This window comes from Equus quagga, chromosome 12, assembly GCF_021613505.1.
Source record: "Equus quagga isolate Etosha38 chromosome 12, UCLA_HA_Equagga_1.0, whole genome shotgun sequence".
Taxonomy (NCBI): Eukaryota; Metazoa; Chordata; class Mammalia; order Perissodactyla; family Equidae; genus Equus; species Equus quagga.
The window spans coordinates 53,753,623-53,771,901 of NC_060278.1; the positions used below are offsets into that span (position 1 = coordinate 53,753,623).

The window sequence follows — 18,279 nt, forward strand, 5'->3', positions numbered from 1 at the left end:
AAAACCAAGACATATGGAAAAGAAGAAATGGAAATCCCCCTAAAATCTTAGCTAGAATCTTGGAAAACCCTGATGGGTCCACAAGAAGCCATATTTCTGAGCCATTGTGATTATAATAGCCATTACATATTGAGTGTCTACGCTGTCTATACTCAGCACCATGCTGTGTGATTTATGTTATCTCCATTTATCAAAGTAAATAGTATAGGAAGATGGCATTATCCATATTTTATTTAAAAAGAACTTATAGGGCCAGCGCCGTGGTGCAGCAGTTAAGTTCATATGTTCCGCTTCTGTGGCCCAGGGTTCCCTGGTTTGGATCCCGGGTGCAGACCTACATACCACTCACAAAGCCATACTGTGGCAGGCATCCCTCATATAAAAGAGAGGAAGATGGGCCCAGATGTTAGCTCAGGGCCAGTCTTCCTCAGCAAAGAAAAGAGGAGGACTGATGGCAGGTGTTAGCTCAGTGCTAATCTTCCTCAGAAAAAAACATAGTTCTAAGAGATTAAGTCATCTACCTACTGGTCACATCTAGTAAGTGTGATTAGTGATTTGAACACTTCCCTGTCTTGTTCTAATAGATACACTCAATCTAAGTACCAGTTCTGATTTTTTCCTGTGGATTTAGCGGTTTGTTGTGGACCCCTATCCAAATCCGTTACCCTTAGGCCTTGTAACGAGCCTCCAGTTAAAACAAGCTGTCAGTCTTCGGGGATTGGCATGTCAGCAGGGCAGCTGCTCAGTCCTACAAGACTGCCCCCGCAACCCCACTTCAGATGCCAATCGCAAGTCCAGGTCGTCACCTGTGCTTCTGACTGACCAGCTATGGATTGGGGGTTCCAATGACCCCCTCCTTGGGTTCAATTAATTTGCTAGAGTAGTTCACAGAACTCAGAAAATCGTACTTACCAGATGACCAATTTATTATAGAAAGAGATAACTCAGCAACAGCCAGCTGGGAGAGATGTCCAGGGCGAGGTATGGGGAAAGGGCGGGGATCTTCCATGCTCTCTGCAGCACGTCAGTCTCCCGGAATCTTCACCAACCTGGAAGTTCTCTGAACCCCATCCTGGTGGGTCTTTATAGAGGCTTCTGTACATAGGTATGATTGATTAAATCATTGGCCATTAGTGATTGAACTCAATCTCCAGCCCCAGCCTCCCCCCAAGTCGGTAGGGCTGAAAGCTCACACCCTCTAGTGACAAGGTCGGTTCCGCCGGCAAACCACCCCACCCTCAGGGGCTTTCCAAAAGTCACCTCATTGACATAATAAAAGACACTTTTATGGCTCTCATCACAGGAAATTCAAAGGTTTTAGAAGCTGTATGCCAGGAATGGGATGAAGACCAAATAGATATTTACTATAAATCACAGTATCACACAAGGTAACAGACTTCCTCTACTCTAACAAAAAATGGACAACATAGCAAGCATGTAAAATTTCTCATAACATAATGCAAAATAAAGGACTAAAGGACATTCCATTCTCTATTCCCTTCCATAGTTCTAATTTATCACAGGAGAATGAAATAGTCCAAGTTCTTGCTTTATCAAGGTCTCCTAATGGCAGTCTAATAAGATTACGTAGGAAGCATCAATGATGGCAAATGGCCAAAGAAGCCACCAGCTGTCCTCTGCAGGACCATCCCAATTCCTGGGTCCATCTTGACCAGAAAGCAGAAGCATTCCACTTCTCTCTTTTTGGAGGTGGGTTGGGCGGGGTGGGGGGGGAGATTAACCTTCAGCTAACATCTGCCGCCAATCCTCCTCTATTTTGCTGAGGAAGACTGGCCCTGAGCTCAAGCCCGTGCCCATCTTCCTCTACTTTTTTATCTGTAGGACACCTACCACAGCATGGCTTGCCAAGTGGTGCCATGTCCGCACCTGGGATCTGAACCGGTGAACCCCGGGCCACCAAAGCAGAACATGTGAACTTAACCGCTGCGCCACTGGGCCGGCACTTCACTTCTCTTAAAATCCATCTTCCTCCCACCACTAGGGAAGTTTTCTCTTCCCAGCGTCTGGTAATCCGCCCCGTGGGACTCTATGGGATCAGCTTGGAATGTGCTTCTCAGGCACTTAAAAAATTCTTGATAGAAAGCTGGAATTACTGACTTCATTAATAAAGCATCTAAAGTATTTGCAATTATTCTAAAATAAGACTTCCAATAGGATAAATCTTGTTTGCTAAGTTTATCTGAAATAAAATCCGTATGAAGAGTATTCCCAGTCACAGAATAGAAGAATAGCTCTATCAGAAGTGACTTTAGGGACCGTCAGCCTAACCTCCCATTCAGACTAGATCCTTTCCGACAGTCTTGGAACACATTCTGGAAAGCAGAAGGCTCCACCTCTCAACAGAACTCAAGGACCTTTCTGATTTCTGCTCATAGGTACAAGTCTGCTCTCTGGAACTACAGAGTCATTCCACGGAAATAAAGTTCATTCCATCCTACAAATTTAACATACTTCTGTTTCTCTAGAAGTACAAAGTGTGAAGGCTTGTCACAAAACAGTACAAGGATATTCCTGCCGAGCTCACCATCCCTGGGAGAGCCCTACATCGTACATCCTAAATGAGTCCTCACCACTGAGCGCTACGAAAGGCTAGGAGTTAACCCCTTCTGAAAACTGTACAGAATAAAGAATCCCAGATGCTCAATTTCTAGCTCTTGGTTGTAAAATTCCTATGCAAATTCCTAATAAAACACATTCTTTCCTTATCTTTTGATACAACTCCACTCCTCCAGTTTTAAATATCATCCCTTTTGCTTAAGAATCGGCAAGTAGGAAGACGACGATTCCACAGCGATTTATTGTTCATTATTTTCACAACTTTTTGGGGACACAATTCACATACTTCAAACATCCTCCAACATTGAAAAGGCATTATCACTTTAAATAACTGACATTTCACTGGCAAAGTGAGGAGCACCGACATCACGAAAAGTCTTCTCTCTCACTTTTTTTTAAGTAACACTGCTGCACTAGTGGAAGTAATTTCCCTTCTTTGTGGAGCCTATGAGTGTCCGTTGCACCGCCGATAAAAGTTCCATTGACAAATATTCTTGGCACCTGTTGGATAAACAAAAGTTGAGGTCACGCTAGTGTCAGAAATGTAAGACCGTTTCACATAATAATAGCAGATGCTCATATTCTGGGTACTTTCACGGGCCAGGCACCATACGAAGCTCTGTCACAAATGACCTATTTAAATCTTTACAACTCTTGAGGTTGGTACTAATTTTATGTTCATTTTGGAGGAAAATGAGGCAGAAGAACTTGCCCAGGATCACAGTGATAGCAAATGACTGAGGGGAGTTTAAACCCAGGACAATCTGACTCTCAAGCCCTTCCTCCTAATTGCTATGGTATATAAAAGGTAAAATAAAGCGGTCTCTAATAATCAATAGCGTTTAAGTGGTTCTTTGTTTTTTCTTTTTTTTTTTGCTGAGGTAGATTTGCCCTGAGCTAACATCTGTTGCCAATCTTCCTCGTTTTGTATGTGAGCTGCCGCCACAGCATGGCCACTAACAGACATGAGCCATGTAGGTCCACATTTGTGAACTGAACCCAGACCGCCGAAGCAGAGCATGTCAAACTTAACCACTAGGCCACCAGGGCTGGCCCCAGGTGTTCTTTCTTACAGCTGGTTACTAAAAGGAAAAAGCACAGTATAACCTTCTTCCATGCAAATATAAACAATAAAGAAAATGGCGACATTGTAAATTTTTTCTGATAATGCATATTAAGGAAAAATGCACAAATTTCAAGAATCTCAAAATGTGGAGCACTAAAGCATTCCTATGAGCATAGTAATGGGAGACTGACCCGGTCTGTCCTGTCCAAGTAAAGGGAGGAAGGATATTTTCATCCTGAGAAGAGCTCCAGGAGGACCTCAAAGATTCATGGACAAGCACTCCTGACAAACAACGCCATCACCCCATCCGTCCCAGTGAAAACACACACACACGTACAGACACACATACATACAGATACAGAAAGAATAAAAATACAGTGAATTAACTCTGCTGTTTCCTAGTGCATGAGTCTGGTTCCCGGCACTGTCATTTCTTTTTCAAGCTAAGATTCCCAGAGAATGCCTGGTTCTCTTGTCCTAACACAAGGGTCTAGGCTCTGGGTGATCCAGGTCACCTCCTATTTCGGGGAAAAACACCACATAAGATATACTCACGGTTCTGTCACCAGTCATCTTGTAAAGAGCGTCTTGAAACTGGCTTCCGTATTCAAGCATGTCCAACTCCACCACTTTGTAATTAACATTTATGTCATGGAAAAGTTTTTTTGCCATTGTACAGTAAGAACAAGAGGTTTTTGAGAAAATCACCACACAATTGTCAGAAATCGTTTCCTGAAGTAAAACAAACAAACAAAAATATAATTTTAGTTCTAGATATCACCTTTCGGAAAGAAATCACGATGCAGTGGAAACAGTATGGATTCTGGAGACTCCTGATTCAGGGCTCAAACTGAATCTCCATCAGCTATTTCCTCATCTGTAGATGGAGGATAATCGTGTTCATCACAAAGGACTGTGATTAGGAAAAGAGGATGTAACAGAAGGAACATGTTGGCATGGAGTAATAACCACCACAGAAAATTCACACACAGCAAACACTTCTGTGGACCCACACAATTCTCAACCCCTCATTTAAACCTCATCACAATCCTGATAGGTCCTATTATCATCTCCACTTCACAGATGGGGAAAGTGAGGCACAGAAGAAGGGAAACAGCTTACTCACAGTCCTCAGCTAATAAGCGGGAGAGCTAGGATTTGAACCCAGGCAAGACTGACTCCATAGTCCATGCCCTTAATCTCTGTTATACCGCTGCTCAAATATTCAGTAGGTGTTCAGGAGTTAAGCCCTGACCTTCCTTAACTGTCAATCGTGAGGACTGATGTATGGTTCTCTTTAAAATGTTAAGGCTTTTACTGATCCAGGTATAAAGAGCTTATACCTCAACCTCCATTCCTTCTTGTATGTCTTTTTTTTTTTTTTTTCTGGTGAGGAAGATTGGCCCTGAGCTAACATCTGTGCCAAGCTTCCTCTATTTTGTATGTGGGACGCTGCCTCAGCATGGCTTGATGAGCGGTCTAAGTCTGTGCCCGGGATCCAAACCTGCGAACCCTGGGCTGCCAAAGTAGAGCATGCGAATTTAACCACTATGCTACCATGCCTGCCCCAGTCCTCCCCGATTTTTGCTTGAGGAAGATTGTCCCTGAGCTAACATCTGTGCCAATCTTCTATTTTGTACATGAGTCAACGCAACAGCATGCTGATGAGTGGTGTAGGTCTGTGCCCAGGATCCAAACCCACGAACCCCAGGCCAGGGAAGCAGAGCACACTAAACTTAACTATGCCACGGGGCAGGCCCCACCTTCTGGTACATCTTTATAGCGAAAAAACTGCCATTACTGTATTGATAAGATGTTCTTATATTGTTGCTCCTGGAAAAGCTACTTCCGGAAGTGCTGATTCAATGGGGTTGAGGCAGAGGTCAGAAACTGTTATTTTCTGAAAACCTTCCCAGATGATTCTAATGACATCAGCCTGGTCTGGAAACTGCTCTCCAGGCCTTTCTCACAAAGACCACGAGACTCTTCTATGCATCTGCATCACCTGTGAAATTTGTTTTGTTTCTAAATCTATGAACATCCAGGTCCTTCAAGAGATTCTGAATGGAAAGGTCTAGCACCCGGGCATCTGTCTAGGCTGCTCTTACGTGGTCACAAGCAGCACATTCAAGAAGAAGGACAAGGGGCCAGGCCTGAGGCACAGAGGTTAAGTTCACGTGTTCTACTTTAGTGGCCTGGGGTTCGCCGGTTCAGATCCTGGGTGCGGACATGGCACTGCTTGGCAAGCCATGCTGTGGTAGGCGTCCCACATATAAAGTAGAGGAAGATGGGCACGGATGTTAGCTCAGGGCCAGTCTTCCTCAGCAAAAAGAGAAGGATTGGCAGCAGTTAGCTCAGAGCTAATCTTCCTCAAAAAAGAAAAAAAGAAGAAGAAGAAGAAGAAGAAGGAAAAAAATCAGAGAGAAAATCCAGGCAAAGTGATACAGAAGTTATATCCGCCCTTGGGTGTCTGAAGGGTTCCAGGTCACTGTCTAGCTATCTGCAAGTTGGTCTATTTTTATGCTTTCTCTTCTGCTTACTCATAATATTTAGTAGAGAAGTCTGTCTCAGGGAAAGCCAGCCATACCAGAGATGTCTTTTGAATCCACTTTCTAGATGAGAAAACTGAGCCTGAGTAGTTCATAATACTGGGATTGGACCCAACCTTGTCTCAACACCAAAGCCAGTGCTCTTGCCTCCCCTGTGTGGCCTCAGGTCACAGGCACACTGAGACCATCATTTAGAGAGACATGAGCATCTTGGGGGCTGCTAGGCACTACCAACACTGATGCAGAGATATCCCAAAGTGAGCTGAAACGTAAGATGACAGTGCCAAAGTTTCTTAAACTCTCCTTCTCACCTTTTCTAACCTCACCCTGGCTAAACAGTTCATGATTTTGTATTCTTATTTTAAAAGAGGTCACTCCCTCACAATAGGTTTCTAGCATTGCTGTTAAATTCAATATGGGGCCGGCCCAGTGGCACAGCAGTTAAGTGCGCACGTTTGCCGGTTCAGATCCCAGGTGCGGACGTGGCATGGCTTGGCAAGCCATGCTGTGGTAGGCATCCCACATATAAAATAGAGGAAGATGGGCATGGAGGTTAGCTCAGGGCCAGTCTTCCTCAGCAAAAAAAGAAAAGAGGAGGATTGGCAGCAGATTTTAGCTCAGGGCTAATCTTCCTAAAAAAAAAAATCAACAGCTATGAGTGAATACTTTTTTAGCCAAATAAACTAAAGGCAGAAATAAGTATGTGGTGGTGACTGGTGGTAAGGAACAGAGAAAGAGAAGTGAGTATGTCTTGTAGGCTGCAAGGGAAGAAAAACATACATAGAAGAGACATTTTCTGAGGCAGAATTAACTGGGCTTTGCAGTGAAAGAAAACAGAACACAGCAGTGCACAGTACCCCGGAGAGGACCATTTACGGAGCAACTACGGCATACTAGGGTCCATGTTAGGGAAAAGAGCTGTTAAACAGCTTCCCAGGCCAAAACCAAATAGCATCCCTGGCTAAGGGCAGCCTGACTGGTAGCAACGTACACCTGAGATGGGTATGATGGAGAGAAGCCACCAACCTCATAGACCCAACTTAGAGGGAGTGAGGACTCCACTAACAATAAATCTCATAAATTTTGACTACCAAAATGATCTAGAACGTTTTTCTCACATGGATTATTTTGATAGCAGATTATAAAACATATAGTAATTTAGTAATTCATTTGCTGAACTATATCATATTTGGCTACTGAATGAGCTTATTAAATGTGTAAGACACAATTCTTTTTCTTTTTTTTTTTCTTTGGAAGATTAGCCCTGAGCTAACATCTGCCGCCAATCCTCCTCTTTTTGCTGAGGGAGACTGGCCCTGAGCTAACATCCATGCCCACCTTCCTCTACTTTATACGTGGGACGCTTGCCACAGCATGGCTTGATGAGTGACGCCATGTCTGCACCCGGGATCTGAACTGGCGAGCCCTGGGCCGCCAAAGTGGAATGTGCAAACTTAACCCCTGAGCCACTGGGCCGGCCCCCACAATTCTTTTTCTACAGAAGAAAGCTTTCTCTTCCATCTCCCGCATCACTCACTTGGATCTGATTCACAGGAGCTGTTGCTGAATTCCCCAAAGATGATGATGTGCTGTTCCCCATCCTGAAAGGAATTTTAAAAGGCAGCGCAGTTTATTAAACATTCAAGGCAATATATCAGATGACAGCCATTTGAAGAAAACCTGATATGCAAATATATATCCAGACTTACAAAACAGAAAAAGCAGTTTTACTTTTATCAGTACAAAATATCAGTTTACAAAGGATTTGTTTACTAAAACCAAAAGGGCCTGTGTCCTTCTCTAACTAGCCTCCCGAGGCTCTGAGTTATTTGATAAAACCACATTCACTGTGTTTAAAGCCTGGTACAGTCATTTCTGAACACTAAATTTCAGATAGTCTTTGCTAATGATTGGCCATAGGACCTGAGCATTGGTTTAAAATTATAGTTCTGGGCCAGCCCGGTGGTGCACAGGTTAAGTTCGCACGTTCTGCTTAGGTGGCCGGGGGTTCACCAGTTCGGATCCCGGGAGCAGACCTATGCACAAGTTATCAAGCCATACTGTGGTAAGGCATCCCACATATAAAGTGGAGGAAGAGGAGCATGGATGTTAGCTCAGGGCCAGTCTTCCTCAAAAAAAAAAACAAAATACATAGGGGCCGGCCCTGTGGCCCAGTGGTTAAGTTCTCGCGCTCCGCTGCGGCGGCCCAGGGTTTCACCGGTTCAGATCCTGGGCACAGACATGGCACCACTCACCAAGCCACACTGAGGCAGCATCCCACATGCCACAACTAGAAGGACCCACAACTAAAAAATATACAACTATGTACCAGGAGGCTTGGGGAGAAAAAGGAAAAATAAAATCTTAAAAAAAAAAAATACATAGTTCCCATTTTCCTATTAAAACATGCCAAAACTCCATGCACACTTTGTGAAACAGAGAACTTACAACAATTCAAGGATTTTGAGGAAATTAAAGTATGCCAACCACAGTGATCCATAGCTCCCAGTGTCCCAATCTATTAAGTGGGAACAATAACTGCTCCCACCCCAAAGCACTGTGTGAAGCTTAAATGAATTGATCCACAGAAAACAGAACAGTACCTTGAACACAGTCAATGTTCAACACCATTTGACATTATTACTATTATTTCTTGATTACAGGGACTCTTATCATCTCCACACTTATCATCCAAAATCTAGCTGTTAGGAGCTTGTAAAAGGAGGCATTCATTGTAACAGGAAAATATTCACTAAAAAACTGACCAGTTTAATGTCATCAGATCTCTGCACATCCCCAGAACCTGTCCCCATCCACTTCATCTTTCGTGATCAGCCAGGCCCTATGGCACTGCTGGAACATCGTGATGCAAACCAACTGCAGAGTGAAATCACAAATCTTGCAAAGGGATGAGATAATAGAGACCTTAAAAGAGAATTATCCAAATAGCTAAGGATTAAAAGAGTAAGATAAAGAACTAAAGCTTCAAATGTTTCAGAAAATATTCTCCTTATGATTATTTGGCAAAATTTAAGTTTTCTGTTAGTTGTTTTTTTGGAGGAAGATTAGCCCTGAGGTAACATCTGCTGCCAATCCTTCTCTTTTTGCTGAGGAAGACTGGCCCTGCTCTAACATCCATTACCATCTTCCTCTACTTTATACGTAGGACGCCCACCACAGCATGGCTTGACAAAACCCCGGGCCACCGAATCAGAATGTGCGAACTTAAGTGCTGCGCCACCAGGCTGGTCCCAAAAGTCAAGTTTTGATAGAAAAATTTCTTCCCCCAAACGCTTCATTCATTCATGGTGAATGCACTTAAAATGTACATGTTGTTAATTATAAAAGTAAGCTACTTTTTATAATGTTTAGTTACCTTTTTTCAAAGGTACCAATGAAAACTTTTCTTGTTACTGTATGGCATGAAATTTTAGTACTGTTTTGTTTTGGTTTTTTCTCCCCAAAGCCCCAGTACATAGCTATGTATCCTGGCTGGAGGTCCTTCTAGTTCTTCTATGTGCGATGCCGCCACAGCATGGCTTGATGACCAGTGTGTAGGTCCATACCCAGGATCCAAACAGGCGAACCCTGGGCCGCCAAAGCAAAGCGTGCGAACTTAAGCACTCGGCCACGGGCAGCCCTGGTTCTGTTTGAAGAATCCACTTTAAATAGCTTTCTACATGTTATCCTTGGAGGATGAGCATCTGTTCCACATGGCCACGCCTGCACACTCAGAGGAAGGGCACTCTAACAAACATCCACTTCAGTAAGGACAAACAGTTAGAGACAGACCCCTCCAAGGGAACATTATAACTCCCCAGGTTTACAATCTATTATTCTTTCTTTCCAATAGATTAGCAAGGAGACCTTTAAAATAAAAAGGGCCTGTGTGCTTATCTTAGGATGTGGTTAGGAGCATCCCACTAGAGAGACTTGCAGCCAGCTTGGGAGGAGCGTAGAAGGTGCAGCTTTAAGGAAAAAGCAAGCTGAGTTTCTGGAGCCTAAACCAGAAAAAGAGGTTAAGCAGCATCAGCCTGGACCTGAGTAGGAGCTTTGGTGGAATAAATCAGCTCCCTATTTGGTTATCAACTAAGAACATAAGTTCTTTTATCTCAAGCGCAGCCTTTCATCAGCATCCCCAAACCGTGTACTACACATGTGCATCCACCATGCGTTTACTACAGAAGCAGCTGTTCCAGTAGAACTTGCATAGGGGAATGCTTTCTTGGGGAGTGAGAGGAAGGAGGAAATGCATTCTGAAATATCACCCCCTTCTCTGCCAGATAAAAGAGAAAGCTCTGGAAGGCACCCTTTCACCTTCAAGTCTAGTTGAGCCTGACGAAAGTCATCAGCTGTTAAGGAAACGGGCATCATCGGAGAAGTAAGTGCACAACAATCGGTTCATTTCAACACTGATGAAGCAACCACTAGTCAGGCCACCTTTATGGAGCGCCTACTATGCGCCAAGGAGGCAAAAGCGCTAAATGCCCCGGAGATACTAATCACCGGAGAAACACGACGACGGGACCTCAAGGACCTGTCAGTCAAACAGTTACACCACGTGATGACCACCTTCCCAAGGGGTTCGCTAGCTTCGCATAGAGAGTTAATCAAGAGTTCCCAGAATCTCGCAAACCTGGTAGGAGTTGCCAGATCAAGCAGGTAGAAGGAGACTCCCAGACTGAGGGATGGATGCCCAGGGGCGGGCACAGATCTGCGATCTCTGCGAGATCTGCGGGCCAGCCGCGCGGACCCAGCATCAGCCAAGCCGTGGGTCTTCCACCGCAGGCCTGGTGGCCGCGGGGTATTGGAAGCGGGAAAGCGCAGGGAACTCACTGTCCTGCTCTAGTCAGAGGCGACACTGACTTGTATAAGTCGCAGTCCCTACCCTCAAAGACTTGGCCATTTAGCAGGAAACGTCACCTTCACCTCCTGCGCCCGGGTTGCCAGGTTTAGCAAAGAAACATGCAGAACGCTCGATTCCATTAGAATTTCAGATGCTCAGCGAATAACTGTGTAGTCTGTGTCCCGTGCAATATTTAGGATACATGTGGACCAAGTTATTCGCTGTTTGTCTGAAATCCCAATTTATCAGGGCATCTTGTATTTTACCTGGGAATCAAGGCGGGGGGGCAGTGGTTCAAGCGAACACGACTCAAGTATTTCCAACCTGAGCGTCACGGGATCCTCAGGTCCACAGAACCGCGGAGGGCACCATCTCGTCCCCACCCTTCCAAGGCCCCCCGGCGCCCCCCCGCCGCGCCCCCTACCCCGAGGCCGCCGCGCCGCTCCCGCTCCTGGTCCAGACGAGCCGCGTCCCCGTCCGCGCCGCGCGGAGCCAGGACATGGTCGGAGCGCAGCAGCAGCAGCCACGCAGGGCCGCCGATCGCCCCCCGGGACCGCCCGCCTCCGCCCGCCGGGCCTGCTCGCCCCGCCCCGGGCTGCCCGCGCGCCGCCGGGCTGGTCCGGCTCCTCCGCGCGGCCCCGGGGCCCCTCCCCCGAGCGCGGCGTCCCCGCGGTCCCGCCCACTGTCAGCAGCCGTCCCCGTGCCGCCGAGGCCCCACCTGCTGGTCTCCAGGGCTCGTCCCTGCCCCGCACCTGTTTCATTTCAGGCTGGAGACCCTCATCAAGGCTCAGCGCGTGGAGACTGTGACCCACGTGCTCGCGAAACGGGAAGAAAAACAATGATTGTCCGCGACAATCAGAGAGCCTGGGGTGTTTCCCAAAGGCTGGCAGCGTCGTCACAGCTTCCTGTGGGACGGGTCCCGGTGTTGCTGAAGGAAGAGCCTAAATGTGTCATCTTCCAATGAGGCCATGGATGGAGAACGCATAGAAATCGTGGGAATATTGGATTTCACATTCAGAACTCCAAGAAAAAAGTAATCCAATGGGGAATGTTCATTCCAAAGAAAACAAAGATTGTGTTTTCAAAATAAAAATGAAATTAGGAGCTAGAACTTAAAATAGCCCAGAGGCGTGTCACTATGGCTTTGAAAATAGGCGAGCGCTGCTAAGGACAAGATTGTGCCGCTCAGTCCTGGTAATAATAGCCCTTTGTGCGTCGCTGGGTAAGATGAGTGGGTGGGCCTTCATTTTTATTTACTGGGGACATCAAAATCTATTTGTTAAGGTCAGAGGTCAAACGGTGTGTCTCAAATTCTAAATAATTATTAGATCGATCCAGACCTTTTTTGATCCTTGATGCTCAACAAAGTTTAAGATTCAAGTTACCAACTTGCAAAATTAGAACTTCTGTTTCTGACAGTTCTTTTCCTACTTTCGAAGGAGCTATGTTCATTGCTTCATAGAAGGATGAAAAGTAGTTGTAAAAATACCCCAAATCATGTGAGGTCATTCTTCATAAATCTGAAATTAACTTTAAAAACTAAGATATGTTATCTGTAGTGTTGTGGGGTTTGGTTTGGTTGTGTTTTCATCAAAAGATAGCTATTTAGGAAATTTACTGTATTATTTTTGTTTTGAAGTGAGATTTTACCTTATGGTCTCAAATGGTTTTACAGAATACAGCCTATTATGAGGTGAAACAACCATGTAGCAATTTAATTTCAATAAAGGATAGATGGCCTATGTGGAGCACAGAATTCATTGGACAGATTTTTTTTTTTTTTTTTAGAAACTAATCCAAATGCTTTTCAGATTTACATGATCTAGGATTAATTTTTTTTTTTTAAAGATTGGCACCTGAGCTAACAACTGTTGCCAATCTTCTTTTTTTTCTTTTCTGCTTTATCTTCCCAACCCCCCCCCGTACATAGTTGTATATCTTTGTTGCAGGTCCTTCTAGTTGTGGGATGTGGGACGCCGCCTCAACGTGGCCTGACAAGCGGTGCCATGTCCGCACCCAGGATCCGAACCCTGGGCCGCCGCAGTGGAGCACGCGAACTTAACCACTCGGCCACAGAGCCGGCCCCTGGACAGATTTTTTTAAAGGGGTCCCAAAATGAAAGTACTTCAGACAAAAGTGTTATGCCTGAATTAAGCATGATATATTCTTTTTTTTTTTTAGCATGATATATTCTTAATTTTCAACTTCTTTGTGCTTCATTGGATAGCTAAAGAAGTGATGGTTTGGGGTCATAATTGTGATGTCTACAATAGCACATTAAGAAGTAGGTGGGCTGTTCATTAACGTCTATAGTGTGTATATCATGGGGAATGATCAAGAATATATTGGTGGGGCTGCTCCGTGGCCCAGTAGTTATCTTCCTGCGCTCTGCCTCAGTGGCCCAGGGTTTCGCTGGTTTGGATCCTGGGCGCGGACATGGCACTGCTTACCAGGCCATGTTGAGGGGCCATCCCACATGCCACAACTAGAAGGACCCACAACTAAAAGAACATACAATTATATATTGGGGGATTTGGAGAGAAAAAGCAGAAAAAAAAGATTGGCAACAGTTGTTAGCTCAGGTGCCAATCTTAAAAAAAAAAAAAAGGTTTAAAAAAAGAGAATATAGGGCTGGCTCCGTGGCCGAGTGCTTAAGTTCGCTGCGCTCCACTGCAGGCGGCCCAGTGTTTCGTTGGTTCGAATCCTGGGCGCGGACATGGCACTGCTCATCAAGCCATGCTGAGGCAGCGTCCCACATGCCACAACTGGAAGGACCCACAACAAAGAATATACAACTATGTACCAGGGGGCTTTGGGGAGAAAAAGGAAAAAAATAAAATCTTTAAAAAAAAGAGAGAGAGAATATATTGGTAAATACAGCCTTAAGAGTTCTATAATTTTTTTTATGACTCAACATGGTATCAATTAAAATTGGCATAACTTTAGACGTTCTTTCAAACTTGTTTTTTATTTCTTAAATTGTCAATTAAAGCTCCCACATTTTGTTTGACATCAAGAGCAGGTTTATTCCCTGTCTAGGATTGAAAGCCACTAAGATCAATAAATCATGAGATCTACTTGAAAAGGCCCTTAAGGGAGGACCTCTGTAGAGGGTCCAACCTCTCTAAGGGGTCCAGGTGTTCCTTGGCTTCCTTGACTTGTGGCCACATCACGTCAATTTCTGCCTCCAACTTCACACTGACTTTCGTTTGTCTCTGATAAAGACACTCGTGATTAGATTTGTGGCCCACCTGGATAATCCAGGATGCTCTCATGTTCCATCAGTTACATCTGCAATGACTCAGTTTTCCAAATAAGGTAATGTGCACAGGTTCCAGGGGTTTCACCTGGATACTTTGGGGGACGGATCATTTTTTTTTTTTAAGGACGATTAGCCCTGAGCTAACTACTGCCAATCCTCCTTTTTTTGCTGAGGAAGACTGGCCCTGAGCGAACATCCAGGCCCATCTTCCTCTACTGTATATGTGGGACGCCTACCACAGCATGGCTTGTCAAGAGGTGCCACGTCCACACCTGGGATCCGAACCGGTGAACCCCGGGCCGCTGAAGCAGAACATGCAAACTTAACCATTTTGCCACAGGGCCGGCCCCAAGGATCATTTTTTTAGCCTACCACAACTACATAACCTAAAACAGCCTAGAGAAAGCCTGATATTTCGTTGAAGTCTTGTGTATTTTATCGAAATCCTGTGAATTTTGCTTTATACTCATTTTCTGTTTTTGTTTTACTGTATTACTTCATTCACCCTTTGCTATGTCAGTCACTATTCTAGGCACAGGATCCAGACAAAGTTCCTGCCCATAAAAGATAACATTCTATCTTTTCTCCAATTTTTTTTTTGGAGGAAGATTAGCCTTGAGCTAACATTTGCCACCAATCCTCTCTCTTTGCTGGGGAAGACTGGCCCTGAGCTAACATCCGTGCCCATCTTCCTCCACTTTATATGTGGGACCCCTACCACAGCATGGCTTGCCAAGTGGTGCCGTGTCCACACCGGGGATCCGAACCAGTGAACGCTGGGCCACTGAAGTGGAGCATGCAAACCTAACCACTATACCACCAGGCTGGCCCTCCAATTTTTTGAACATGGTGTGAAATTCATGGTTCATAAAGATGTGTCATATTTTTACTTTGTTAAGTGCCCCCATTTGAAAAGGTAAAAACAAATTTGTGTTTGCCTGTGGAGGATCAGAAGTGGCCACCTCAAAATATGTCTCTTTGCCTTACTTTTAAGACCAAGGACTTGAAAAGAAACCTTGACCTTCCCCCTACCTGCCTTAAAGAATTTAAGATAGAAGTGCTGTCCCCAGGACAGCCCATCACTGTAGATAACTCTGGGTATTGGTAGACTGTGAGGGTCCTTGCTAAGCCAGTTCTCATCTACCAAACATTTGCTTTTCCGTGTCTGTGTGAATTGCCTTCCTTCCCTATGAAGCCCCAAACCCCTACCCCCAACATCCTCCTTTGTCTTTAGCTAAAGATGGTATTTAAGGTGGCAGACTTGGCCATTTTAGCGAGTTGCTCATTTTCCTGGGCTTCTCCCATGTATACGTGTTATAAAGCTTTGTCTGCTTTTCTCCTGTTATTCTGTCTCACATCAATTTAATTCATAGACCAGCCAGAAGAACCTAGAGTTGGTAAAAGAATTCTCTTCCTCCCGGGTGTGCCCATGTGTTGTCTTAGACTGAACAATATCTCCCCGTGTGTTTTTTCCCCAAATATACTGCAGCTGTAATAAACATCACGTTAGTTTAAAACCACTACTGAGATTCACTGTAAGCTTTTGGGCAATATAGTTTTGTTACCACACAAAATTGGGATTCTGTTGCCTCATGTGCATAAACAAGGTAATTAATTAGAGCATCAGCCTTTGGGAAAAGGGATCAGCTTTATTCTGCGAGATGGATCTGCAGGGAGATGGATGTGTGCCCTCAGATCTGTCTCCCTGATCCAAGATTTGGGGCAAAATTTAAGAGGTTAGGGAGAACAGACTGGCACCTGGAAAGGCTGGTAGGACGGGTTTTGACTGGTGAGTTTCAAGCATTTATGGTAAGGTTCTAAACATTTATGATGAGGTTCTAAACTTTTACAGTAAGGTTTTAAACATTTATGGTGAGGTGGGGAAGGAATTTGAACAGCAGATCTTTCTGAATGATAGACCCCTTGCTTCTGATAAGAGTCCAACTTTTAAGTTCCAGTCATGTCCAGCTCCTTTGGTTCCGTAGGGAGGAGAATCTTTGGTTCCGCAGTCATTTCAGGTCAAGAGTTCTCCATCTGTGCATGCTCTGGCTCCATGACTTAGCACATTTTCTGAAAGGCAATTCTTAATCACTCTGTTGATAAGAGATGTGGTCAGTTGAACTGGTCCTGGTGGGCCTGCGATTACAGTTTCTCATTCTACAAGTACAAAAATTACAACACGTTCTTATGTGAGAGATCAGAATTGGCCATCCCTGGGGACGGCCCCATGGCCAAGTGGTTAAGTTCCCACCCTCTGCTTCAGTGGCCCAGGGTTTCGCCAGTTCGAATCCTGGGCGCAGACAGGGCACTGCTCATCAAGCCAAGCTGAGGCAGCATCCCACATGCCACAGCTAGAAGGACCCACAACTAAAACTACACAACTATGTACCCGGGGGGCTTTGGGAGAAAAAAGGAAAAATAAAAAATAAAATCTTAAAAAAAAAAAAGCATTGGCCACCCCAAAATGTGCCTCTCTGCCTTACCTTGATTATTTTTAAGAACAAAAGACTCTGAAAGAAACTTTGACCTTCCCCCTGACTGCCTAAAAGAAATTTAAAATAAAGCCCAGTCCCCAGGACAGGCCATCACCATAGATAACTCTTGATATCCAGTAGACTGGGAGGATCCTTGCTGAGCCCGCTCTTATCAAAGTTCCATTTACCAAACATTTGCTTTTCCATCTCCATGTGAATTGCCTTGCTCCCCTTTAAAGCCCCAACCCCGCCCCCACCAATATCCCCCTTTTTCTCTAGCTGAAGATGGTATTTAAGATGAGAACCTCTGCCGTTTTGGTGAGTTGCTCAGTTTTCCTGAGCCTCTCCCATGTACACATGTTACAAAGCTTTGTTTGATTTTCTCCTGTTACTCTGTCTCATGCCAATTTAATTCGTAGCCCAGCCAGAAGGACCCAGAGGGGAGAGGAAATCTTCCTCCCCTACAATTATTTCCCAGGAAAGCTCGAGAAGGATCATTCGCTTTTCCAAACAACACCCCATTCTCCAATGCTCTGACATCCACTGGGTGTTCTCCAATTCACTTCTGACGCCAACTACCTGGAGTCAGCACAGACACCACAGGTTAAGGACTCAATCCGACAAGACTGCCTCTCTTCAGACATCAGCTGAAAGTTGGGTCTCCAGGCTACCCTGCACTTCTGCCAGCCAGTTACAAATTTGGGTGTTCCTATGACCTCCCCTCGGGTTCAGTAATTTGCTAGAAAAACTCAAAAAACTCAGAGAAGCTCTATGCTTACAATTTTAGTACTATTATGAAGGATACATCTCAGGAACAGCCAAATGGAAGAGTCACATGGAGCAAGGTATAGGAGGAAGTTGGACACAGACCTTCCATGCTCTCTCCAGGTGTACCACTATCCCAGCAAATCAATGTGTTCCCCAACCCAGAAGTTCCCCCTAAACCTTGTCATTCAAGAGTTTTCATCAGGGACTGGCCTGGTGGCTTAGTGGTTAAGTTCGTGCACTCTGCTTTGGTGGCCTGGAGTTCATGGGTTCAGATCCCAGGCACGGACCTACAGACCACTCATCAAGCCATGCTGGCAGCATCTCACATACAAAATAGAGGAAAATTGGCACGGATGTTAGCTCAGCGACAATCTTCCTGGAGCAAAAAACAGAGGAAGACTGGCAACAGATGTTAGCTCAGGGCCAATCTTCCTCACAAAAAAAATAGAGTTTTCATCAAAGTTTTATTACCGAGTCATGATTGATTAAATCATCCACCCTTGGTGCTTGAACTCAGTCTTCAACCCCTTTTCCTTTCCCTGGGGTTGGGGGAGGGCGGTCTTTGAAAGTCCAACCTCTAAGCATGGCCAGCCTTTCCTTTGAAAACTAAATAATGAGTCACCTTATTAACACAGACTGAGGTACCACAGAAGGGGGCGTGTTGTGAATAACAAAAGATGCTTGAATGACTCAGGAAATTCCAAGGGTTTTAGGAGCTCTGTGCCAGGAACCAAACC

General features: G+C 44.9%; 1 protein-coding gene across 4 annotated transcripts; it reads right to left on the minus strand.

The window, feature by feature from the left end:
* Positions 1–2,800: 2,800 nt before the first annotated feature.
* GLRX2 (glutaredoxin 2) lies at positions 2,801–12,062 on the minus strand. 4 transcript variants are annotated; one of them, XM_046678105.1, is made up of 4 exons: positions 11,791–12,062; positions 7,730–7,793; positions 4,199–4,375; positions 2,801–3,078 (listed from the first exon to the last, which is right to left on the minus strand). In XM_046678105.1, the coding sequence occupies exons 2-4, from the start codon at positions 7,790–7,792 to the stop codon at positions 2,944–2,946; spliced, it is 375 nt and encodes a 124-aa protein (XP_046534061.1). In that variant the 5' UTR covers position 7,793; positions 11,791–12,062; the 3' UTR covers positions 2,801–2,943. The 4 variants fall into 4 exon arrangements, with proteins under 4 accessions (XP_046534061.1, XP_046534059.1, XP_046534058.1 ...); XM_046678103.1 differs by having other exon boundaries at positions 11,757–12,062; XM_046678102.1 differs by lacking the exon at positions 11,791–12,062 and adding an exon at positions 11,463–11,617.
* Positions 12,063–18,279: the final 6,217 nt, after the last annotated feature.